The sequence below is a fragment of the Haliotis rubra genome, unplaced genomic scaffold, assembly GCF_003918875.1.
Source record: "Haliotis rubra isolate DU_JTF1 unplaced genomic scaffold, ASM391887v1 Scf198, whole genome shotgun sequence".
Taxonomy (NCBI): domain Eukaryota; kingdom Metazoa; phylum Mollusca; class Gastropoda; order Lepetellida; family Haliotidae; genus Haliotis; species Haliotis rubra.
This window is the reverse complement of record NW_025765980.1, coordinates 1,110,610-1,137,034: the sequence shown is the minus strand read 5'-3', so window position 1 is coordinate 1,137,034 and position 26,425 is coordinate 1,110,610. Positions and strand designations below refer to the sequence as shown.

At 42.5% G+C, this 26,425-nt stretch overlaps 2 protein-coding genes across 2 annotated transcripts in view; both read left to right on the top strand.

Annotated features, from left to right (window-relative positions):
* LOC124275083 (protein TASOR-like) overlaps positions 1-1,267 on the top strand; it is a 51,232-nt gene extending 49,965 nt beyond the window's left edge. Inside the window, exon 8 of the mRNA XM_046710561.1 lies at positions 572-1,267. Coding sequence (XP_046566517.1) covers positions 572-1,267 — 696 coding nt within the window. The remainder of the gene's footprint in view (positions 1-571) is intronic.
* A 1-nt stretch (position 1,268) lies between these two features.
* LOC124275058 lies at positions 1,269-13,265 on the top strand. The gene is made up of 6 exons (XM_046710531.1): positions 1,269-3,611; positions 4,150-4,427; positions 4,588-4,750; positions 5,187-5,197; positions 5,905-11,645; positions 12,358-13,265. The coding sequence occupies exons 1-5, from the start codon at positions 1,269-1,271 to the stop codon at positions 11,420-11,422; spliced, it is 8,313 nt and encodes a 2,770-aa protein (XP_046566487.1). The 3' UTR covers positions 11,423-11,645; positions 12,358-13,265.
* The last annotated feature ends 13,160 nt before the right edge of the window (positions 13,266-26,425 follow it).

Sequence of the window (26,425 nt, the reverse complement as noted above, 5' to 3'; positions counted from 1 at the left end):
TAAAATTTGTTGTTACTGTGTTTCCTATGGGCCTGCTTTGATTAAAACTTTGAATGGAAAGACTCCCCAGTAAAACACAGGTTTGCTTTTCGGTAATGTTTTGAAGCTTGGCATGTTGTACTGGAGACCTTTGTTCAATTCTTCAAACACTCACAATGTGTGAAGTCTGTTCTTTGCTTTGTCCACAGGGTTATAGCTGGAATATTGTTGTCGTTGGCGTAAATCTATTCATCCACTATCAACAGTGAAAATATGTGAACCAGGTTGGTCACTGTTCATAGGTTGAGAGGGCGGTGGTGTAGCCTAATGGTTAAAGCGTTGGCTCGTCACGCCGAAGACCCGGGTTCGAATCCCCACATGGGAACAATGTGTGAAGCCCATTTCTGGTGTCCCCCACTATGATGTTGCTGGAATATTGCTAAAACCGGTGTAAAACAGTCAGTCAGTCATAGGTTGAGGGAATATGAAACATAATTTCACTCTGGGACGTGCTGCAATGAATAATTCAATGTAACAATGTTTCCTCCCACCACTACGTTTAGTTAAAGGAGAAATCTGTTTATATTTGCAGATTTACCTGTATGAATACACGGATGAAGCTCTGCCATCTACCAGGCCTCGTCACTGTCTGCCGTATGCATTGCTGCAGTATGAGAGGAAGGAGACTTCAGGTGCTGCCTATGGACAGCCTGGCCGGAGTTCATATGGCACGAAATCAACAGGAAGTGAGTACTGGAAGTCCTCCCAGGGTGCATCTGGCCACAAGTGGAAGTCCCGCGGTGACTTGAACGTGGTTCCCAGAAGAAGCAGCTATGACTCGGTGGCTACCTATGGACGACAAGACTCAGGGTTTGGTCCTTTGTCATCTCCCCCTGTGCCAGTAGGCAATGCAGGGTACAAGATCCAGTCTGTGCGAGAGGACCCACGTATAGCCAGGAGGAGGAACACATCTGATGTGGCTGAGGCTACAAGTGATCCAAGGCTAGCTGATCCTCGAGTTCCTCCTAGTGACCCAAGGTTAACACCAGCAGATCCACGGATAATGCCTGTGGATCCTCGTTTAATTTCAAGTGATCCCCGCCTTGCTCACTCTGATCCAAGGATCAATTTAAATGATCCTCGTCACAGAAGCATTGAAATACCCTCAGGTCAGCATGGTGATGCCATGTTCAGTCAGTTCCCATCAGAGCAGAAGACAATCAGTCCTCAAATGAAGTCAATGATAAAAAACAGTGGAACAGCTCTGGGGAACAACTGGTCAGGATGAAATGGCCATTACGAGTGAGGATCAGGCTCAAAACAGTGTTGTCAAACAAGTCCAGGAACAAATGGACCAGAAGAAAGCTGAAGCCAAAGAAAAGAAGAAAAAGATAAGCTTTGCGGATTATTCCACACGTTTCAAACAATCTGACAAGCAAAATGTAGCAAAGTCAACGATATCCATTTCCTCCCCACCAACAATCACACCAGTCCCAGTTCCTTCAGTTCCAGTAACGGCAGTGGAAGTTGTTCGCGACCTGACCTCAGTTTCTGCTGTTCCTGTGACCAGTGCCATGGAAGGTCCAACAGTGGTGACCTCATCCACTCAAGCTGGAATCTATCCTCCAAGTCGCTTTTCCAAGGCTGGCTTATCAATTCCAGCTGCAACAGCTTGTGTCTCTACCCCTAGTCAACTCACAGAGCCTGAGCAAATCCCTGTCTCAGCTCCAGTTTCATCTCCAATCCCCACTCCTGTCCCTGCCCCTGTTCCAGCCCCAGTACCCCCTCCACCTACACCAGTTTTCTCAGCTTCTGAACCAGCTCCAGCTCAGATGCCATCACCATTTTCAGTGTCAGCCTCATCATTACTACCCTCCCTAACATCTGATCCTACAGTGTCACCAACCCTAGTTACATCCACCTCTGTACCTCTGATATCCAGCCCACTCCATCTCCAAAAGTCTCATGATCTCTCTGGTGATGTCTCTTCCTCAAACCAAATCTACATGCCTCCATCAGCTCTATCAACTGATCAAAATACACCAAGTGATGATGTCAAAGATTCAGAATATTTTCCTGAGTCCCCCACATCTGAAGTTGAGTCAGCTACCAAAGATACATCTCTTCCTTATTCCCCAAAAGGGAGTGCTGACTATATAGACCCATATGCAGCTGTCAAGAAGATTATTCAACTTGATTTTTCCAAACTTACGCAAAGTCCTGTGAGTTCACAAGCTCAGAGAAGCCCTGGGTCTGCCTCTTCTTTGAGTAATCCCTTTGCTAGAGAACTGCCAAAGAGTCCAGTAATTCAAGAATCACAGAATAGTCCACAGAAATCCAATGCTCATCCACTGTCAGTGAGCACACAGAGCAGTCCAAGAGTGGCAGATAGTCCATCTTTTCCTGCTTCTATTGTTACAGATAGCCCTGCGCACCCAGGAATTCAGTCCAGTCCTAAATCTAGTGTTTGTTTATCGTCTGTTCTGCCTGGATTGTCCCCGTCAACATTAAGTCCGGCAACACCTCAGAAACAGCCTTTAACTCAATCGGAGCTGCAGAATGAACCACAGCAAGCCACACCAAAGGATATGAGTCAAGACTATGTCAAGGATCTTGTGACTAAACTTCAGTCTTTTGGCGATGTCAAGGACTTAATATCTAAACTTGTTCAGAAGGGACCAGCAGTACAACCTCAAACCGAGCTTCAACAAGCTCCTCCTGAGAGATACAGAGAAATAAGTTCCTCTCCATTTCAAGGGTACCATACTGGTGACTCTGGACAGCAAGGATTCAGGCATAATGTGCCGTCTGCTAGAGAACATCTGGACTTCGGGGATGCTGATACAGATGCCAGACAGCACAGTTCAAGATGGTCGTCATGGCAGAGCAGCCAAAGGGACCGAAATTACAGAGATTCAGACTACGACGATTATAAATGGAAGGACTCGAGATACAGTGGGACTGAGTCTTCACGGCAGTATGGGGGTTCTCAGTTTGATGACTTCTGGAAGGGTCATGATGAGGATGTGGACTACAGGAGGAGGGACGACAGGAGACGAGACACGAGGTACAGGTATGATGATGACCGTAGATCACACGAATCCAGATATGATAGGAGATCATATGATCACAGGCCGAGACGTGATAGCCCCAGACATGAAGATGCCAGTAGGTATGGTGATGTTGACTATAGGAGTTCCCGATACCACTCCCCACGTAGATCTCCGAGATCAGACTACGGGAGAAGAGACTCGCTGGATCATCACCGTGACGATTCAGCACCGAGAAGGAAATCCTCTACAGCAAGTGTTGATCAGTTGAGAGTGGCAGATGATTATGTGAGTTCTGATACAGATGTGAGTGACAAGCGGAGGTACGAACCACGAGGTGATAACCATGAATGTGAGGACTTGTGTGAAGGGGTGTGGATGGCCCCACGGATAGAAGGTGGTGAAGTTAGCAGTGATGTGGAGATGACTCCAGTAAAGCCCTCCCCACCAGACAAGATGGACACAGTAGTTTCAAACATCCTCACGGAGGAAAAGAAAGACAGTGCTGATGACAAGCCTATCAAGCGGTCACTGTTCACAGAGAAAGAAAGGCAAACTTCAACAGAGCGAGAGCAAATCAAAGTTTGTATTTTGAGTTTTTGATAATTTCATTATTCAGGACACTTAAGTTTATCAGTATATTTCACTGTAAACAAGGATTCTTTATCTAAAAAAAAGTGTTATTATATTCTGGTCATTTAATAACTAAGCTGTATGGCGAATTGTGTGTGATATTAATATCCCAGGCTCCAACAGAAAGTTAAATCATATCACCCCCCACTTTTGCCTTTTCACAAGGTATATCTACACCACTGCAACTGCAACTCACCAGTCAGAATTGTTCCTTAGTTGATAGGATCTGCCTTGACCTGTGTCACTGTTGTCTTTCTCCATCGTGCCTATCTTCAAGTGTTTCCAGCCTCAATGTACCCTGTATTAATATTAACCATAGACTGGTGTAACAGTTAGATGGTGCATATTGGAGCTGGAGCTTATTACGGAGAATACAGTCATTGATTAGCTGTTCCATACAGTATAAACCAACTTGCTGACCCATGTTTATGTATAGTTTATCTTTGCTTTCATTTATGAAGTTTTCAACAAAATATTGTGTTTCCAGAAACCCAAGCTCCGTGACATCACCGAGGTGGACAACACTGCTGCTAATATTCCGCCATCACTGAAGCCTCCAGCCACCAATCCGAAGCCTGAGGAGGCGGCACCTGTAGTCCAGGCTCGGTCGTGGACTGAAGTGATTGAGAAAGAGGATCTCAAGAACAAGAAAGTAGTTCAGGGGAGTAAACCTGATGCGGGCAAGAAGGTTAAAAAGAAGAAAGTGGACAAAGATTTAGCCGGTTACAAGAAGAGAAGAAAGCGGAAAAAAGAAGCTTCCTGTTAGAAAGAAGATTGATTTAGAGGATGATCAGAAACCATGGTCTCCATGTCCATCTGAAAACTTCAGTATTGAATATGACAATGATGATATTGATTATGGGGACTTTAGTTTCGATCAGCCTCATACCTTTGTTGAGACACTGCCAAATTCTGATGATGACAGCTACAGTTATGGGACAGAGAGTGTGTCGATGAGTGTGACGTCGCTGGCGTCTAGAGCTGCATCACCTAATGTGGAGTTGGCACAAGTTGGTGTGTGTCGGTCGGAAGATGTCAGCAGTATTCAAAGTTTACAGCCGAAAGTGGAGCTGACCGACTATATACAGGTAAATAGTCATCAGTGCAGGGTAATGAACTCACCAGCTGTTATTCCGGCTGTCCTCTGGGATTTAAAAAAAATTGATTGTGAAAATTCCCCCAAATATGTTGTTGCCTTATGTTTTTCATGTTTTGAATTGTCTTTCACTTTGTGTGAGTTCATTGGAGTACAAACCTTCACTTAGGGAGCTGCTGTCATATAACTGGAATAATGCTAAGTGGGGTCTGAGTGGGTTAAACTGCTAACAAATAAACTGAGCAAGTGAGAGCCTAATTGTATGAATATGTCAGCTGCTTCAGTTATTTTCAAATCCCAGTTTTGTGCCACAGAGTACACAAGGAATTTTATACATGGAATTGATATTCATACCTACGTACATCTATGCTGCAGGAGAGTACATTCCATTTGATTGTGCCCATCATACTCACATTGTTCTACTGTAGCAGCTTTTGTGGTATGTTTACATCAACTAGGACTTACAATCAGGGCTCCAGATAACTTTTGGGGGTGTGAGTGTACTTACACATCATATTGCAAGTGGAGATGTACTGAGAATTTTGAAGGAGTACTGACATGTTTTTGTGTGAGCGAGTTGATGTGGTTTGTCTGGACGATTCATCGATCACTATTTCCAACCATGTATTTGTATTTGAAGACGCGTGAGAAATAACTGAAGCGACTGTGTGATGCGCGAAATGTCAGGTCCGACTGGATATAAATAGGAACAGTGTAGTTTTTAGCCAATCGAAAAATAGTGACGCATATCGTTGCATGGCAACGCAAGGGATTCCTACTGTCGGGGTTTCCTTATGTATCAAATCCTGTTTCGCAAAGAAACTCTTGACAACAAGTATTTATCCGAAATAGATTTCCATTTGCACGATACGCACGGAAATTAAATGTTAGACGTACGAAGGTATTTATGTGCGTACACGATACGCTTGAAATCTTATATTGTGTCGTACTTAATTGATTTTGAGGCATACATTACGCCTGTACACCCCTTATCTGTAGCCCTGTACAATGTTAACCTTGGATAAGAAATCTCTCTTCAGATCTGTTCCTCTGATGTTATGATGTTAGATCAAACATATGGCTACTTCACCACTTCTGTGATGCATTATTTTTACAGGCTGATAGTAGTTTGCTTTGTCTTTTCAGGTATTCAGTTCCAATGCGGGGAGAGTGTCCGAAGTGTAAAGTTGTTGCCAGCTCTATTCAGCCCTATGTACGACATCTGGATCTTGGTCAGGACAGCATCACAAAGGAATGTGAATCACACAAGGAGGAGCATGATAGCTCTAAGATGAAAGCAGAAATAAAAGCAGAACCAGATTTGTACGCTTTCGAGTTTCTGACAGATGTGAAACCAGCTTTAAAAATGGAAGACACAGTGAAAAGTTCTCACTATTACAAAACAAATACAGTGGTTGGACTTGATCTCATAGCCCAAGAAGAAGAAGAACCAGAGCATCTTGAGGAGCTTCCAACAAAAGCTGAAAAGATGGAAGCAAAGAAGGAGGAAGTGAAGACAGAGGAAATGAAGGAGGAAGTGAAGAAGGAAGAAGAGACAAATGAGAAGCTGACCCAGAAAGTAGATGAGAAAAGAGGATATAACTCCATTGAAGGTGACAAACCTCTGCATCTGAAACTCAAGAAGATTTCCACCAAGAAGGAAGCAAGCTCTCTGAGTGAGAGAGTACAGGAGAAGGAAAAAAGAGATGTCAAGTCTAAATCTACAGAGGAAGATCTCGACATCAATGGAACTCACAACACATTTAGTCCAATTAAAGATATCATGAAACGAAAACTGTCAATTACCTTATGTGTTGGGGGAAAGAAGAAGAAATCTGAAGCAAAGACCACCAGTGTCCAATCTGAGGTGAAGGTCGCTGATACCAGAACTACTTCATCAGCAGTCTTGTTGCCCGTACCACATCATTCAGTTATATCACCAGCTGTGACTCCATCATCTCCACCGGCGTCTACGACAATGGTGTCTGGACCGACAACAAGAATCATTCCTACAGTTCAGTACAAGATGGGTGTGAAGAAGCCTGCATCCTCCATTCCTGCCAGCAGAAGCAGTTCCACCAGTTTTGACAACAAAGACTCATTGCAATCTGATTTGACGACCTCTAAAAGCAGCAGTGTCGCTGATGAACAAAACAGCGTTGTCAAGAAGCCCAGTGGTCAATCTATTCCTGTTCTAGGTAAGAGTAGAGGATGCAGCACACCCCCAGTGTCTGCGTGGGTGCCAGTTGAATCTGCACCACCAAAGACAGAAACTCTAACTACAAGTCTTGGCCAAAGTACTGTACAGTCAATGTGGATTCCTACCTTCTCTGCTGCTTTGTCTGGTCAACCTTTGGTTCTGCCTGTTTCCTCACAGGTTAGGCCTTCAGTTCCTCCTGTCCAACCACCTCAACCACCACCCCCAGTTTCAGCTCCAGGATTTCTCCAGCCAGTCAGTACCAGACTCCCTCCAGTAAATACGATACCTCCTCAAGGCACAATGCCACCAGGACACCCTGTGCCAACACAGCAGCAACACTTGCGGTTTCCTCCTCATCCTGTACAGGCACCTATCATGCGGCCACCTCATAATCCTAACCTTTCTCATCCTTCTGTTCCATTGAGGTTTCATCAGCAGCCACCACGTTTACATCAGCCGATGCCACATCATGTGCTGCAACCTGCAGGACCACCTCAGCCTCATATGGTACCGCAGCAGCGACCACGTGTTATGCCACCTCAGACAATACAAACAACTGCTGGTCCTCCTCCACTGAGACCCCCACAGTCTGTTGTTAGACCTCAACCACCTATGACACAGCCACAACAAGTACATGGAATGCAGCGTGTCAACATAGCCTATCCTCCTCCCCCTCCACGCCATGAGAATACACAGCAACCAATATTAAGACTACCAAACTATGGGTTCTCACAGGTGTGCCGACCTAGAGGTATGACAGCCCTCCCTCCACCTCAAGTTGCTTCTAGTATTCCTGTCCTTGGGCAACATCAGGAGAGAATGCCATTGCCTCATCCTGGACCGCCAACTGCCCAACATGGACAACGACCCTACGTTCCCAGTGGTGTTCCTATTCAGAGACCTCTCTTCAACCCAAACCAACCTCCTCCTCCTCTTCCAGTGCGCCCAATGTCAATGTTGGTGCATGTTCCCACTTCTGGTATGCCCCCCTCAGCAGAGCCACGGAAGTCTAGTGACCCAGCGGACTGGTTTGCTGACATGTTTGCTCCGAAACCAAGAGAATCATCTTTGCCAAGAGAGTCAACACCAGAATCTCATCAGCCTTCCCCAGAGAAGCAAAGCACCAAGGAACATACACCAGAATCTCAGTCTATGTTTAGTAAGCCTTCAGACAGCTCTAAGTCATGGAATCTTGCTTTCGATAAAGGAGGGAGTAACGGTTCAACTTCCAACCCTTCAAGTTCTACATCATCACCAATAAGACAGGGTCCTTTTTTAGGCGAATCTAGCCGGGATGCACATGCTGGGGAGGCTGTGCATGCTGGCAATGACATAAAAACTTCACATTCCCCAAACAGGAAAGTTGTTATTCGGTCGGTCATCACAAGACTTGAATCAGAGAAAACTCTATACAACTCACCTGAACCGAACTCTAACAGAAACTCTCTCAGCCCATCACCAGGACCCAAACCAAAGGATAAATTATTGGGACAGCCATTGGATATTTTATCCAAGGAAAGAGAAAAGATCCTCAATGCACTCGAGGACCTATCTTACAGTGCAAGTGACAGTGAAGAGAATCAAGAAATGCGAAGAAAGGAATTGAATGCTCATGATACAGGATCCTCCCAGGGTGTATTATCCTCAACTGATGTCAAACCATCTACTGATATGAAGTCTTCACCGGATGGAGTGTCATCACAAGATGTAACATCCTCAAACGAGGTGAGATCTTCAAACGAAGTAAGATCTTCAAACCAGGTGAGATCTTCAAGCGAAGTAAGATCTTCAAGCGAATTGAGACCTTCAAGCGAAGTGAGATCTTCGAGTGAGGTGAGATCTTCAAGTGATGTCAGATCCTCTAGTGATGTGAGATCTTCAAGTGAAGTCAGATCCTCAGATGATGTGAAATCCTCAAGTGATACGAGGTCCTCAAGTGATGTGAAATCCTCAAGTGATATAAGATCCTCAAATAATGTGAGATCCTCAAGTGATGTAAGATCCTCAAATGATGTGAGATCATCAAGTACTATAAGATCTTCAAGCAATGTAAAATCATCAAATGATGTGAGATATTCAAGTGATAGGAGGTATTCAAGTGATAGGAGATCCTCAAATGATGGAAGAACTTCAAGTGATGGAAGATCTTCACGGGAATTCAGATCCTCAAGTGATGGGAGATACTCCAGTGATCGGAGATCTTCAAATGATGGAAGAACTTCAAGTGATCGGAGGTATTCAAGTGATAGCAGATCCTCACGGGAAGTAAGACTCTCAAGTAATGGTAGATATTCAAGTGATAGGAGATCCTCATCTGATGTTAGATCCTCAAGTGATGGTAGATATTCCTCTGATGTAAGATCCTCAAGTGATGGAAGATATTCCAGTGATGTAAGATCCTCAAGTGATACAAGATGTTCAAGTGATGTAAGATCCTCAAGTGATGGAAGATATTCCAGTGATGTAAGATCCTCAAGTGATACAAGATGTTCAAGTGATGTAAGATCCTCAAGTGATGGAAGATATTCCAGTGATGTAAGATCCTCAAGTGATACAAGATGTTCAAGTGATGTAAGATCCTCAAGTGATGGAAGATATTCCAGTGATGTAAGATCCTCAAGTGATACAAGATATTCCAGTGATGTAAGATCCTCAAGTGATGGTAGATATTCCTCTGATGTAAGATCCTCAAGTGATACAAGATATTCCAGTGATGTAAGATCCTCAAGTGATACAAGATGTTCAAGTGATGCAAGATCCTCAAGTAATGGAAGATCTTCAAGTGATAGGAGATCCTCATGGGATATCACTTCCACAAGTGATGTGAGATCCTCTGGCGATGTAAGACATAACATAAAGTCTTTGCATGAGGCAAACTCTTCTAGTGAACGAGACAGTAGAAAGGTCTGCACCACAAGCAGAAATGGTCCAAAGATGGAACCAGTCATTATTCACATTGATAAGGAAGATGTAAGAAAAGTTGAATTGCAGGAAAAAGCAGATTCAAAAGAAAACCGAAAGGAGACCAGTTTGAATGTTCAGGAAACATATGATATAAAACAGGACATGAAACCAAAGACGTCATCTTCTGGAAGACAAAGACAGGTTATCAACACGGGTGCTACAGATTGGTCAACTTTGCTCCTGAGCAAGAGTACCAGGTATTCTGATCACAGACGTGGTTCTGATTTTGTGAGGAAATCAAGGGACACTGTTGATTACAATGATGAACTGTCATTTGAATTGTACCGATGTGATCAAGAGAAGCTTGAGACAACTGACACTCCAGATGACTCTTCAAGCATCTCAGGAGACAGTATTGAAGACCTGGATGAGCTCAGTCACAAGCTGGTGTCAGAGAACAGCCGAGATGATGGGTCTGTTAGGATCGTTCCCCTCACCATTGAAACATACTTGAAGTTTAAACTTGGCGTTTTGGATCCAAGCAAGGTAAAGGACAGAATTCCATGGCCACTGAGCACTGTTTTAGCTGAACAAACGAAGCATAAAAGAAGAAGAATGGTTCAGAAAGCTAAAGTTGTTGCAGCCCATTATGAGAAGAAGTTGGAGAAGAAAGCCTGTGGCAATTTCCGCCTGTGTCCTGATGACTCGATCACAGAGGTATCTCTGGAGAGGAAGCTGGAAGACTTCACCAAGGAACAGATCCTTATGGAGCTGCAGGTGGTTCAAGAGTGCATCAAGAAATGTTCCGAGGCACTACAAATGACCAGACAAGACTCTGCTCCTAGTCAATCGTCAGGATTGCAGAATTGTGTGAATCCGCCCTTGAAAAATCCTCCGAATTTTCTCCAGAATGGTATCATGTCACTTGAATTGAATTTACAGATTGCCCAAAATACTGTCAACCTCATGACAAATAGTGTGGAATCAAGGTCAAACGGTTTGTCTGTAATGCAGTGCCATCAGCAGATGCCGGGTGATGTTCAGGGATTGGTGAAAACAAACAATCTGAGTCACATTCAGCCAACTCAAGGTCAGTGGTTCAACAACCAGTATGAAGGGACACAGTGGAAAGACATAAAGACTCTGTTTGGAAACAAAGGTCCATCAGGTTGTCCTGCTGACAACTGTATAGATTTCTCCAGTGACATGCCTATGGAGGTGGATAGTGTACCCTCTGGCCAAGGTCATGGCAGCAGTCAGACTCTGAGTAGACAAAAAGATGCCCTACAGCAGGTGGCCAGTGACTTGATGGAAGGATTCCAGAAGTTGAGCTTCATTGGCCGAGCACATCAAAAGGTTCCAGATGACATTCTGCTCCAGAGTGAGAAGAGAAAGTACCACTCGGAAGAAGGATGCTTCTTGATTCTGTTATCTGCCATTTCCAAGAAGCCCTATGCTCGCCTCCTGTCCATGAAGCTGGACATTGAGAAGCTTGTGAAGGAAAAGTTAGAAGCAGCCATCAAGAATCAGACAGACTTAGTGCAGAGTTTGAAAAAATGACATTCATAAGCTTCATGATGACCGGAAGAAGCTATTGACAACCTTTACTGGCTCTTTGGGCAAGAAGCGGTTAAGGAAACTGAACCTTGTGAAGACCAAGTACCAGGTGTGTGTGGGCTATCTGAACAAGGAGTTGGGCTCGGAAGGGCTTACCCGCCTCAAGTACTTTGCCACGCTGCACCAGACAATCAACACTCATGTGACAATAGTGCGTAAAGAGCTGGTGAGTTCACTATAACATTTGAAATTTATATATAAACCCTTGGTGCATAACATGCAACCACAATATCAGTGATCTGAGAAAAGAAGCATGGTTCTATATACAAAGCAACCATAGCCCTAATTTCCCTTCTGTATGTTTACTGTCAGTGATTTCTGTTGGGTGTGTGAAGCATTTTTAATTACTTTTTTTTTTTCTGATTTCAAGCTTAGTCCTGCAAATTCATTTTAAAATACAGTTTAGATATTTAGGCAGTATCTGGAATACTCTTATAGTAATCACTTACTTTTTCACAATGTTGGGGGCAGCCTAATGGTTAAAGCGTTGGCTCATCACGCCGAAGACCCGGGTTCGACTCCCCACACGGGCACAATGTCTGAAGCCCATTTCTGGTGTCCCCCGCCGTGATGTTGCTGGAATATTGCTTAAAGCGGCATAAAACCAAACTCAGTCAGTCAGTCAGTCAGTCAGTCACAATGTTGGTGTGAGTTTTGCCCCTTTAGTTAGCATGACCTGCTGGGGTTATCAGAGTCCAAGGCTTACTTTAAGCCAGCTTGTGGTTCATTAAAGCTTCAGATGTGTAAAACCTCTTTCACTCTCGACTTTCACTGAACAGACCATTATCAATATTAATATGACTGAAAACCTGTGAAATGCAGCATTAAACCCTGATTGACTCACTCACTCACTATAGCATGATTCTTGTCTGTTGCAGGCCTCACCAACTCTCTAGAGACAGCTCCCTCTTCACAAGAATCAAGTTTATTATTGATTCTACAACATGTAGTGTTACACATGCTGTATCAAACCCATTAGATATGTTTGTGTTGCCAGTTGTAAGTGTTTCAGATTAGAAACAAAACCTGTTGTCATTTACTACTTAATTTCCACCATAATTAATTTTGTGTTGTGAAATGGAAGTTGATGAAAGGAGACCCTTAGATGCAAGATGCTCAGATCAAGGCCACAAAATGAATGTTAGACATAATGTTGTATGTGTTTGTAGACATGGTACCAGTTTTTATATACCTTGTTATGGACTCTGCTTCATAAGCTTCATGCATGTCTCAAGTGTTCACTGAGGTGAGTTAGGTAGGTAATCTGGCCCCTGTGGTGGTGTAATAGACAAAAATGGGTACTAGGTGTTACCAACTGGTGGTAGTGAGGACAGGAGTTGCGTGGTTGTGTTTTACTCTGCTTTTAGCAACATTCTAGCAATGATGCTGCAGGGGACACTAGAAATGGGCTTCACACATTGTACTCATGTGGGGAATCAAACCTGGACCTATTGTGTGACAAGTGAAGGCTTTAACCATTAGGCTACCCTACTGCCCTGACCTCTTAGGAAGACCAAATCTATGTTGGTTGTTTGATATCCTCTTTCTGCTGAAAGTGTGATAAGATGTCTCAGGTTCATAGTGTGGTATTGTCAGTCAGTTCAAAAGTGACGTCTTTATAATGCCTTTGTGGAATTGGGCCTGTATTGCTCCATAATACCTCATTAGGATGAGAAAGCCACAATAACTCGGTCAACTCGGTGCGCCTAGTGGCTGCAAGAGTTGTATACTCCCCAGGGAGTTCAGATTGATAATGCGATGTGCCGTTGAGATTGACATCCAATGATCGAGGGAAAAAATACCAGCGCCTTGAGCATGCACCAGTGCGTGGACATGTGCGTTGTATAAATATCCTATAATAAATAATAATAATAATATGAATATTCGGAGAGTGCTATTGGCTTGATGGTGCAACAGAAGCATCAACAGTAAGTGGTGGCGGTGGGGTATCCATCCTAGTCTTTAAAGCATTTGCTCATCACACTGAAGACCTGGGTTTGATTCTCATAATTCCCAATGGCTACAATGTGTGATGTCCATTTTTGGTGTCCCCTGCTGTGATATTGATAGAATATTGCTAAAAGCTGCATAAAACCAAACAGTGTATTGCATTAGGCCACACCACCAAGGGCACCCTATTTGACTATGAGTGAAATACAGTCGCAAACCGCATGGAACCAGAGACCGTATGTCAGTGCATGGACTTTCATTAAACCAACTCATCATTGTGTGTATATACTTAAACATATGCTATCTAGATGTGTGTATATGTTAGCTTGTAAGCACACTGAAACACCTGACAGTGTAGAAGATTGCTACAACTACTATCTTCGAATCCTTATAGCATGTTCAATAACAGGGTAAACTGTGCAAAACAGTGCAGGGAAATCAGTGCATTTTGTGATCATAAATAACCATGAAATGATCCAAAAAAGTGACTTGCAAATGTTATGTCATATTTTTGTTGTTGAAAACATATCCAATGAATTTCAGTGTTGTAATGTTTTACACATGGAATACACAATCAGAAAGCTTGCATATGTATGTTAAGTTTGCTTCAAATATTGGATGGAAGTTACACATGCTCTACCCTTTTAACCAGCGTGAAGCTACCAGTTCATGGGTAGATGTCCTATGTTAATAGGCTGGATACAGTAGAATTACACGAATTATGTTTGACCCCGAACTGTAGAGACTATTCAGTATTAAACTGACAACACCTGGTACAGTACATAGGTATACCTCTCAAAAAGTAGTTAGGACCACATGCCATGATGGATTAACTATAGTAATATGGCAAAATCGGGTGGTCCTTATCTGTTTTGAGTAGTATAATTTGGTATGTGACGAATATACTGATGGAAAAATGTTACACACCACCAGTATATTTGCATAGATATCACATGCATACATTTTCATAATTTTCCATTTTGTGTCTGTATTCAGTATGTGTCTGCTACAGTGGAAACGAAAGCAATTGTATTTTGTCAATAAATTAATACATTTCATTAAAAAACTGCCTATTTCATATGGTTATACATTGTATACTATGGAAGCGTTTCAGTACAACAGTCAAAATAAATTTATCATCTACGTAGAAGAAAGTATCATCTACTTACATGAAAGTGTCATCTACTTAGATGTAAGTATCTTCCATGTGGATGTGAACTTCATCTACGTAAGTATCTTCCACGTAGATATACTAGTAAACTTCATCTACGTAAGTATTTTCCACGTAGATGTAAGCTTCCTCTACTGAGATGTAAGTATCATCCACATAGATGTAAGCTTCATCTACTCTGATGTAAGTATCTTCCACGTGGATGTTAACTTCATCTACGTAAGTATTTTCCACGTAGATAGAAACTTCATCTACGTAAGTATTTTCCACGTAGATGTAAGCTTCCTCTACTTCGATGTAAGTATCTTCCACGTGGATGTAAACTTCATCTACGTAAGTATCTTCCACGTGGATATAAACTTCATCTACGAAGTATCTTCCACGTAGATGTAAACTTCATCTACGTAAGTATTTTCCACGTGGATGTAAGCTTCATCTACTCAGATGTAAGTATCTTCCACGTGGATGTAAACTTCATCTACGTAAGCATCTTCCACGTGGATATAAACTTCATCTACGTAAGTATCTTCCACGTAGATGTAAACTTCATCTACGTAAGTATTTTCCACGTGGATGTAAGCTTCATCTACTCAGATGTAAGTATCTTCCTGGTAGATGTAAACTTCATCTACGTAAGTATCTTCCACGTGGATGTAAACTTCATCTACTGTAGTATTTTCCACGTAGATGTAAACTTCATCTACTTAGATGAAAGTGCCTTCTACTTAGGGTATAATTGTTAGGCTTTGACACTAGTACAGAAAGTGGTGGTGGACGTTTTTCACAAGTGTATATACAAGTTGACTTGATAAGGATATTCTTTTGAAGAATTGTTGGAGTTGACTTGTGTGATTGGCTGACGGCAGTGTTGGACTACAGAAGGCTAACGGGGATCTTGATGTGCTCTCCCCTGCTTTGTGTGACAGGGTGTGTGTTGTATCAGGCTGTTGTATTGATTGAAGCAGCTGAGATGAGGATGTTGTACTTGTACTAATGGAGAACATTGATTGAGATAATTGGCATTAAGTTATCAGCATTTACATAAATGATACTAAATTATCAACTGTGTTTTGTATGTTTTATAATAACTGAGACAGTTTAATGCATTCATTGTAAAATCATCAACTTATTTTGTGCAATAAAACAGCTTGTTGGCATAAAGACTAATCTCTGTGTGTTTCTTATCCATATAGGTGTTGTCCTTCATTGTTGGAACATGTGTACACAAGTCGGAAATGGCAAGATTGTTCCCGTCATTGTGCTGTGTTTAACGAATCACTCGGCAAGCGATATAACAGTGGTCCGTAAATAGGTCCTGGACTTTGTTATGAATCACGACTGACACAGACAGGTACAATGATCAATCAGTTGGAAATATGTATGGTACATGATACAGTGGAGTGGGTATGGTACATGATACAGTGGATCGGGTATGGTACATGATACAGTGGAGCGGGTATGGTACATGATACAGTGGAGCGGGTATGGTACATGATACAGTGGAGCGGGTATGGTACATGATACAGTGGAGTGGGTATGGTACATGATACAGTGGAGCGGGTATGGTACATGATACAGTGGAGTGGGTATGGTACATGATACAGTGGAGTGGGTATGGTACATGATACAGTGGAGCGGGTATGGTACATGATACAGTAGAGCGGGTATGGTACATGATACAGTAGAGCGGGTATGGTACATGATACAGTGGAGCGGGTATGATAATGATACAATGGGAGTATGCATGGTACATGATACAGTGGAAGTATGTATTGTACATGATACAGTGGAGCGGGTATGATAATGATACAATGGGAGTATGCATGGTACATGATAAAGTGGAAGTATGTATTGTACATGATACAGAGGAAGTATGGTACATGATACTGTGGAAATGTGTATGGTACATGATACAGCGTAAATGTGTATGGTACATATTAGGGGTGGGTATTGCAGAGAATTTTCATATTGCAATATATAAAGCATATATGTATTGCAATATATTGCAAGAAGGTTTTTTTTACAAAAAACTACTTATAATCAGGTTAATGCTTGATTTATAAAGCAAAAACACAACAAAATCACTATCCTTGATTAAGTTTTAATAAAAACTTTTAATCATGACAAAATATAAATGTACAGAATATTTGGCACAAGTGAAAGAAGGAAAAGAACAATTTGACATCAACACAGTGGTTACTAGTTTGAACTAGTTTCTCCACTCTCATAAAAAACCCTGAGATTTTAGACCACAACTTGACCTGGTCAGGACCTATCGGAGATCACTGGTCACAAATGAGTAAATATTCATTCAGATCCAAAACATTGCGAAACACTTGAACAAAAATTAAGAACACAAGTTCAAACCGAACAATCCAGTTAAATGTAATTTTCCCCATGATCATTCCCACCACAATTACAACAGTCATCAACATCTTCATCACCATCATCATCACCACACCATTACCAAAATCATCATCATCACCACACCATTGCCACAAACATCACCATTTATCACAATCTTATACCCCACTTCCGGTCTCGTTGCCATGGTTTCCTTTGTTAAAAGTGTAGGTGTATTGACCGATACACCTACACTTTTTCACTAGGGTATACCGAAGCAATAAAGACACAACAAACGGCGAAATATAATTTTATTTCAATGGACTGACATTGAGATTTCGATTGTTTCAAAATCTTCCTTATCATCCAGGTCGAAATGTGACGCTAACGAACTGTCAATTTGAGAAAGAAAATCCTCTGTCCACTCTTCAGCATCCATGGCCGACGAACGTGTGATCTTCCAAATGTTTTCTATGCCACATGCGAGTCAGAGAACGCATGCGCATTGGTCTGCCCATACAAATGTCAATTATCAGTAATATTGCGCATATTTGGGGCTACTTGAAATCATTCTCGCGCCCGAACTAGTTTTTAAAATCGTGTGAAATCGTGCAAGCCCGTGCATGCACGTGCAATCGACTGCTTATAGTCTGTTTGCATTGAAAACGTACCGATGAATATCACTTAAGAAAAGTAAATCAAATAAAGTGAAACTAAGAATGCAAATCCCCATACTTTTACCTTGCCTATTGAACATTTAAATCTCAGAATTATATTCAGCTTAGGATAAAAGTTGTTTAACAAACGATCATAGTTTCAAAGCGCTGTTATTGGTTTGTATTACAAGGGTGTATGCGCATTAAATGAAACACCGAGAACATGTAGGTTTGGTCGAAGTTAACGCTCATTACGTACCGCACGGACATTTGTTTCACTGTTCCAACTACTGCGCTTACCCCCTTAAAATTGTAATACAAACCAATAATATTGATTTGAAACTATGATCATTTGTTAAACAAATTTTATTCTTAGTTGAATATAATTCTGAAATGTTCATTTGGCAAGGTCAAATTATGAGATTCGCAATCTTAATTTCACTTTATTTGATTACTTTTTTGTTTAAAGTGAAATTGATCGGTACGTTTTCACTGCAAACAGACTATAGACGCGGGACATTTGAGGGTCTTAACCAGTGGGCTAAAAATAAATGAAACAGATGGAAAACAAATACATTTTTTGTCATTCTTAGAATATAAAGTGTTATAGTAAACTCGTATCTCGACCAGAAGTGAGGTATAAGTCAGATATACCCACACTTCCTCGGTGTGTCGCTCAATACCCCTACTGTTTGAGTCGTGTGGTCTCCTCGGCTAGCGCCTCGGAGGCCACACGACTCAAACAGTAGGAGTATTGAGCGACACACCTCGGAAAGTGTGGGTATATCTAATACATCACCATCATTATCACCACACCATTGCCACAAACATCACCAGTATCCGACAATGAAGAAACAGCTTATTCACGACAGCCAGTATTAAGGTGTTGATGGTGTAGGACGCTGATTTCCGAAACTCTTTACCTTATATTAATTAAAATAATGTCACTAGACACTATTCTGAGTCGGAAGAAATAGCTATACCCACACAAAACCATAGCCTTCCCTACAACCCCACCCCCTGCCGTCCAACATAGCGCGAACTACCCTACCCAATGAACCCAGTCCGAGTTAGTTGATGGTGATGATTCTGAGATTTTACGTACGCTTTCCGACATGATGCGTCTTAGGCACAGCAGCCCGCCAGGCCATTTATAAGTTTTTTATAGTGTTTGATCAAAAGACGGGTGATTTTAACCGAGAGATAGGGCTACCTGAAGGAGTTAGGGTTGCATATTTAATTTTGAATTTGAACTGGTAGGAGAAAAGGAAGGAGGGGGTGGTCGGGTTGGCATTTTTGTTGTATTTCTTGTATTTCAGGTGGGTTTTTGTTTGGGTTTTACTAGTATGTTATGTGGGATTATATGCAACATAGAATGCCAGTTTTAAATATAAGTATTCCTTTATAGGCTTTGAAAGTTTGGGTGTTATTTAGTGGGCTAAGGAGTGTTTGTAGAGTTGGATGCGTGTTAGTGTCCAGTGAACTCACGAGGACCATTCTGTGTTTCAGTTGCAGTGAGTGCATTTACCCGAGTCGCGGCTGGGGAACGTTATCACGCAATGAACACCACCAGTTTAAGCGGCGGACATCGCCTAAGGCTTCCTGTGTATATGTTACAGTCAATCTGTCAAACCAGTCATTTGGTCAAATGACTGTAACGATCAGTCATTTGGTCAAAAGACTAAAATTCTCAGTCATTTGACTAAATGACTAAAGTTTTCGACCAGTCATTTGACCAAATGACTACATCATTTAAGTTTAAAAAATAAAACAAAAAAAACATGAAGTGAACACTTTTTTATCCAGTTTCAACATAGAGTTTTGCATTACTTGTTTTGACAAGTGAGACTTGAATGACACCGTTCTATTGCACAGACAATTGTTCTTGAAGCATTTGCATTTCTTGGTCCCACATCTCTTGCTACCAGCACAGTTACACTTTACGAAACCCTGGCCTCCTGATAAAGACGCGGTTCCAAAAGCAGAACAAAGGGATACTGAAGTTTCAGTGTTGACTTCTGATAAAGTTAAGAGTTTCTCTGGGCACAAATCGATCACACCCAGAATGTTCCCCGCATCACCATGACGACAGTTCACTGCTGGAATGGGAATGGCCACATTGTCTTCTGTGTGAACATCTCAGCGATTGAATCACCCATACCCGAATCGCCCTAATTCTGTCTAAGTTGATATTTGAAAAACTATCAGCTGAAAATTGTCCGTATGAAGAAAACACCTGCAGGCAAACGTATACGTTACGAAGTGTCAACACCAGATTATGAGGACGTTAAACGACAACGTAATCTAAGGTTTGAAAGTTCGGACAGGTCAGTCATTATGGAAGATAATTTGGAAAATAGCTTCAGTGATACCAATTAATAAGAAAGGTAATATAAACGAATGTAACAACTACGAACCTGGAGCACTAACTAGCTGTTTAGCCAATGTATTTGAAAAAATTGACAGAACCCCTTTTTTGAGACAACATTCAAAACAAATACCTTGCATTTGATGGATTGACTAAAACTGTTCAGGCAATCAGTCTAACTGGAACTCTAATTTTTTAGTCATTTGACCAAATGACTGAAACGTTTAGTCTTTTGGTCAAATGACTGGTTTGACAGATTGACTGCAACATATATACATGTATACGTGTTCGTGTGGATGCATAAACATTTCAAAAATGGCACCTTACACAGACTCGATACAACGTTAATATTGAACTGGATAATTAGGTCTTGATATGGAGGCTTACTTCCTGAACACGTCGACGTGAAATGTACACAATATGGATGTAAATGCTGACTAAATGATGATACGTTGCGCAACAGAAAACACAACATCTATGTTTGGTTCGGTAATGCTCCATGAATGCTATATGTAGTTTGAATAAAGCGCCAAGACTTTGACAGAAAGTCGAATACAGCCAAATGCGATGTGTCTATCGGCTGGGAGTTGCGGCGCGCTCCTGTAATCTAGCTACTTGGAGGCCTGGTTTGGGGACGATTTGAGGGCGGGGGTTCTGTCTTCAGGCGTACTATGTCGATCGGGTGTTCGCACTAAGCCTGGCATCAATATGGGGTCATCGGAGGAGTCTGATGTCACCAGGTTGTCTAAGGAGGGACGCATCGGCCCAGGGCAGAAATGCAGCAGGCAAAAGTCCCCGTGTCGCGCAGTAGTGGGATCGCTCCCGTGAATAGGCGTCTGTGGGTAGCCCGTCCAATAAAGTTGGACCCATGCCTTTTTTGCACTTTTTTACCTTCACACATACAGACGCCTCAGTCAATGCAACATCAAAACACTGACTTTTGCCTAGTTTAAGCCAAATTAGTAGTAATTAATATGCATTCAATCCTATTTCAGTCACTTGTATCATTCTCTTGGTACGTCGGGCGCTGGTGTGCACGTGCGTGTATATTTTTGCATACATATTTACACACGACTTGATTGTGATATCGTTAATTGGTTCTATTGCTTGTTTGAACACAAATTACTAAAAACCACACTGTCCCATTCCAGTGTATCATGGTGTATTAAAGAAGCATACATAGGTATTCAACCATCACCCTGCTGAACAATTCAAGTTACAGTGCTCACTTTCATACAATCACTTGTCATCGGTTCCCAATTGTCGCAGATCGATGCTCATGCTGTTGATCACTGGATTGTCTGGTCCAGACTCGATTATTTACTGACCGCCTCCATGTAGCTGGAATATTGCTGAGTACGGCGTAAAACTAAACTCACGCACTCACCATTCACTCACTCACTCATGCAATCACTACCGTCTGCATCCACTGAGGTGAACCGATAAGATCTCTCACAATCGCAACCGGCGACGCACTGATTGCCTCACAACACCTCAAGAAAATAGCTAAAGATGACTTGCTTCCTTGTATGTGATGGCGAACGTAAAATGACATCTTATCAATAAAGAGTTCGCTGTTACGCGTTCAACGTACACTCGTGTTTGTGTATTTGTGGCAGAGCAGATAGTTTATGTCCAGTTCTAAGTTCAGTACTGTAGATGTATAAACATTTCAAATATGGCACCTTACACAGACTCGATACAACGTTAATATTGAACTGGATAATTAGGTCTTGATATGGAGGCTTACTTCCTGAACACGTCGACGTGAAATGTACACAATATGGATGTAAATGCTGACTAAATGATGATACGTTGCGCAACAGAAAACACAACATCTATGTTTGGTTCGGTAATGCTCCATGAATGCTATATGTAGTTTGAATAAAGCGCCAAGACTTTGACAGAAAGTGAAATACAGCCAAATGCGATGTGTCTATCGGCTGGGAGTTGCGGCGCGCTCCTGTAATCTAGCTACTTGGAGGCCTGGTTTGGGGACGATTTGAGGGCGGGGTTCTGTCTTCAGGCGTACTATGTCGATCGGGTGTCCGCACTAAGCCTGGCATCAATATGGGGTCATCGGAGGAGTCTGATGTCACCAGGTTGTCTAAGGAGGGACGCATCGGCCCAGGGCAGAAATGCAGCAGGCAAAAGTCCCCGTGTCGCGCAGTAGTGGGATCGCTCCCGTGAATAGGCGTCTGTGGGTAGCCCGTCCAATAAAGTTGGACCCATGCCTTTTGCACTTTTTTACCTTCACACATACAGACGCCTCAGTCAATGCAACATCAAAACACTGACTTTTGCCTAGTTTAAGCCAAATTAGTAGTAATTAATATGCATTCAATCATATTTCAGTCACTTGTATCATTCTCTTGGTACGTCGGGCGCTGGTGTGCACGTGCGTGTATATTTTTGCATACATATTTACACACGACTTGATTGTGATATCGTTAATTGGTTCTATTGCTTGTTTGAACACAAATTACTAAAACCACACTGTCCCATTCCAGTGTATCATGGTGTATTAAAGAAGCATACATAGGTATTCAACCATCACCCTGCTGAACAATTCAAGTTACAGTGCTCACTTTCATACAATCACTTGTCATCGGTTCCCAATTGTCGCAGATCGATGCTCATGCTGTTGATCACTGGATTGTCTGGTCCAGACTCGATTATTTACTGACCGCCTCCATGTAGCTGGAATATTGCTGAGTACGGCGTAAAACTAAACTCACGCACTCACCATTCACTCACTCATGCAATCACTACCGTCTGCATCCACTGAGGTGAACCGATAAGATCTCTCACAATCGCAACCGGCGACGCACTGATTGCCTCACAACACCTCAAGAAAATAGCTAAAGATGACTTGCTTCCCTTGTATGTGATGGCGAACGTAAAATGACATCTTATCAATAATAGTTCGCTGTTACGCGTTCAACGTACACTCGTGTTTGTGTATTTGTGGCAGAGCAGATAGTTTATGTCCAGTTCTAAGTTCAGTACTGTAGATGTATAAACATTTCAAATATGGCACCTTACACAGACTCGATACAACGTTAATATTGAACTGGATAATTAGGTCTTGATATGGAGGCTTACTTCCTGAACACGTCGACGTGAAATGTACACAATATGGATGTAAATGCTGACTAAATGATGATACGTTGCGCAACAGAAAACACAACATCTATGTTTGGTTCGGTAATGCTCCATGAATGCTATATGTAGTTTGAATAAAGCGCCAAGACTTTGACAGAAAGTGAAATACAGCCAAATGCGATGTGTCTATCGGCTGGGAGTTGCGGCGCGCTCCTGTAATCTAGCTACTTGGAGGCCTGGTTTGGGGACGATTTGAGGGCGGGGTTCTGTCTTCAGGCGTACTATGTCGATCGGGTGTCCGCACTAAGCCTGGCATCAATATGGGGTCATCGGAGGAGTCTGATGTCACCAGGTTGTCTAAGGAGGGACGCATCGGCCCAGGGCAGAAATGCAGCAGGCAAAAGTCCCCGTGTCGCGCAGTAGTGGGATCGCTCCCGTGAATAGGCGTCTGTGGGTAGCCCGTCCAATAAAGTTGGACCCATGCCTTTTGCACTTTTTACCTTCACACATACAGACGCCTCAGTCAATGCAACATCAAAACACTGACTTTTGCCTAGTTTAAGCCAAATTAGTAGTAATTAATATGCATTCAATCATATTTCAGTCACTTGTATCATTCTCTTGGTACGTCGGGCGCTGGTGTGCACGTGCGTGTATATTTTGCATACATATTTACACACGACTTGATTGTGATATCGTTAATTGGTTCTATTGCTTGTTTGAACACAAATTACTAAAACCACACTGTCCCATTCCAGTGTATCATGGTGTATTAAAGAAGCATACATAGGTATTCAACCATCACCCTGCTGAACAATTCAAGTTACAGTGCTCACTTTCATACAATCACTTGTCATCGGTTCCCAATTGTCGCAGATCGATGCTCATGCTGTTGATCACTGGATTGTCTGGTCCAGACTCGATTATTTACTGACCGCCTCCATGTAGCTGGAATATTGCTGAGTACGGCGTAAAACTAAACTCACGCACTCACCATTCACTCACTCATGCAATCACTACCGTCTGCATCCACTGAGGTGAACCGATAAGATCTCTCACAATCGCAACCGGCGACGCACTGATTGCCTCACAACACCTCAAGAAAATAGCTAAAGATGACTTGCTTCCCTTGTATGTGATGGCGAACGTAAAATGACATCTTATCAATAAAGAGTTCGCTGTTACGCGTTCAACGTACACTCGTGTTTGTGTATTTGTGGCAGAGCAGATAGTTTATGTCCAGTTCTAAGTTCAGTACTGTAGATGTATAAACATTTCAAATATGGCACCTTACACAGACTCGATACAACGTTAATATTGAACTGGATAATTAGGTCTTGATATGGAGGCTTACTTCCTGAACACGTCGACGTGAAATGTACACAATATGGATGTAAATGCTGACTAAATGATGATACGTTGCGCAACAGAAAACACAACATCTATGTTTGGTTCGGTAATGCTCCATGAATGCTATATGTAGTTTGAATAAAGCGCCAAGACTTTGACAGAAAGTCAAATACAGCCAAATGCGATGTGTCTATCGGCTGGGAGTTGCGGCGCGCTCCTGTAATCTAGCTACTTGGAGGCCTGGTTTGGGGACGATTTGAGGGCGGGGTTCTGTCTTCAGGCGTACTATGTCGATCGGGTGTCCGCACTAAGCCTGGCATCAATATGGGGTCATCGGAGGAGTCTGATGTCACCAGGTTGTCTAAGGAGGACGCATCGGCCCAGGGCAGAAATGCAGCAGGCAAAAGTCCCCGTGTCGCGCAGTAGTGGGATCGCTCCCGTGAATAGGCGTCTGTGGGTAGCCCGTCCAATAAAGTTGGACCCATGCCTTTTGCACTTTTTACCTTCACACATACAGACGCCTCAGTCAATGCAACATCAAAACACTGACTTTGCCTAGTTTAAGCCAAATTAGTAGTAATTAATATGCATTCAATCATATTTCAGTCACTTGTATCATTCTCTTGGTACGTCGGGCGCTGGTGTGCACGTGCGTGTATATTTTGCATACATATTTACACACGACTTGATTGTGATATCGTTAATTGGTTCTATTGCTTGTTTGAACACAAATTACTAAAAACCACACTGTCCCATTCCAGTGTATCATGGTGTATTAAAGAAGCATACATAGGTATTCAACCATCACCCTGCTGAACAATTCAAGTTACAGTGCTCACTTTCATACAATCACTTGTCATCGGTTCCCAATTGTCGCAGATCGATGCTCATGCTGTTGATCACTGGATTGTCTGGTCCAGACTCGATTATTTACTGACCGCCTCCATGTAGCTGGAATATTGCTGAGTACGGCGTAAAACTAAACTCACGCACTCACCATTCACTCACTCATGCAATCACTACCGTCTGCATCCACTGAGGTGAACCGATAAGATCTCTCACAATCGCAACCGGCGACGCACTGATTGCCTCACAACACCTCAAGAAAATAGCTAAAGATGACTTGCTTCCCTTGTATGTGATGGCGAACGTAAAATGACATCTTATCAATAAAGAGTTCGCTGTTACGCGTTCAACGTACACTCGTGTTTGTGTATTTGTGGCAGAGCAGATAGTTTATGTCCAGTTCTAAGTTCAGTACTGTAGATGTATAAACATTTCAAATATGGCACCTTACACAGACTCGATACAACGTTAATATTGAACTGGATAATTAGGTCTTGATATGGAGGCTTACTTCCTGAACACGTCGACGTGAAATGTACACAATATGGATGTAAATGCTGACTAAATGATGATACGTTGCGCAACAGAAAACACAACATCTATGTTTGGTTCGGTAATGCTCCATGAATGCTATATGTAGTTTGAATAAAGCGCCAAGACTTTGACAGAAAGTCAAATACAGCCAAATGCGATGTGTCTATCGGCTGGGAGTTGCGGCGCGCTCCTGTAATCTAGCTACTTGGAGGCCTGGTTTGGGGACGATTTGAGGGCGGGGTTCTGTCTTCAGGCGTACTATGTCGATCGGGTGTCCGCACTAAGCCTGGCATCAATATGGGGTCATCGGAGGAGTCTGATGTCACCAGGTTGTCTAAGGAGGGACGCATCGGCCCAGGGCAGAAATGCAGCAGGCAAAAGTCCCCGTGTCGCGCAGTAGTGGGATCGCTCCCGTGAATAGGCGTCTGTGGGTAGCCCGTCCAATAAAGTTGGACCCATGCCTTTTGCACTTTTTACCTTCACACATACAGACGCCTCAGTCAATGCAACATCAAAACACTGACTTTGGCCTAGTTTAAAGCCAAATTAGTAGTAATTAATATGCATTCAATCATATTTCAGTCACTTGTATCATTCTCTTGGTACGTCGGGCGCTGGTGTGC

Bases quoted from the DNA above. Each gene is read 5' to 3' on its own strand.
- LOC124275058 (XM_046710531.1), top strand. From the start codon at position 1,269: ATGGCCATTACGAGTGAGGATCAGGCTCAAAACAGTGTTGTCAAACAA. The intron at 3,612-4,149 runs GTTTGTATTTTG...TTGTGTTTCCAG, and splicing joins CAGAGCGAGAGCAAATCAAA to AAACCCAAGCTCCGTGACAT. The intron at 4,428-4,587 runs GAAAGAAGATTG...TGATGATGACAG, and splicing joins AAAAAAGAAGCTTCCTGTTA to CTACAGTTATGGGACAGAGA.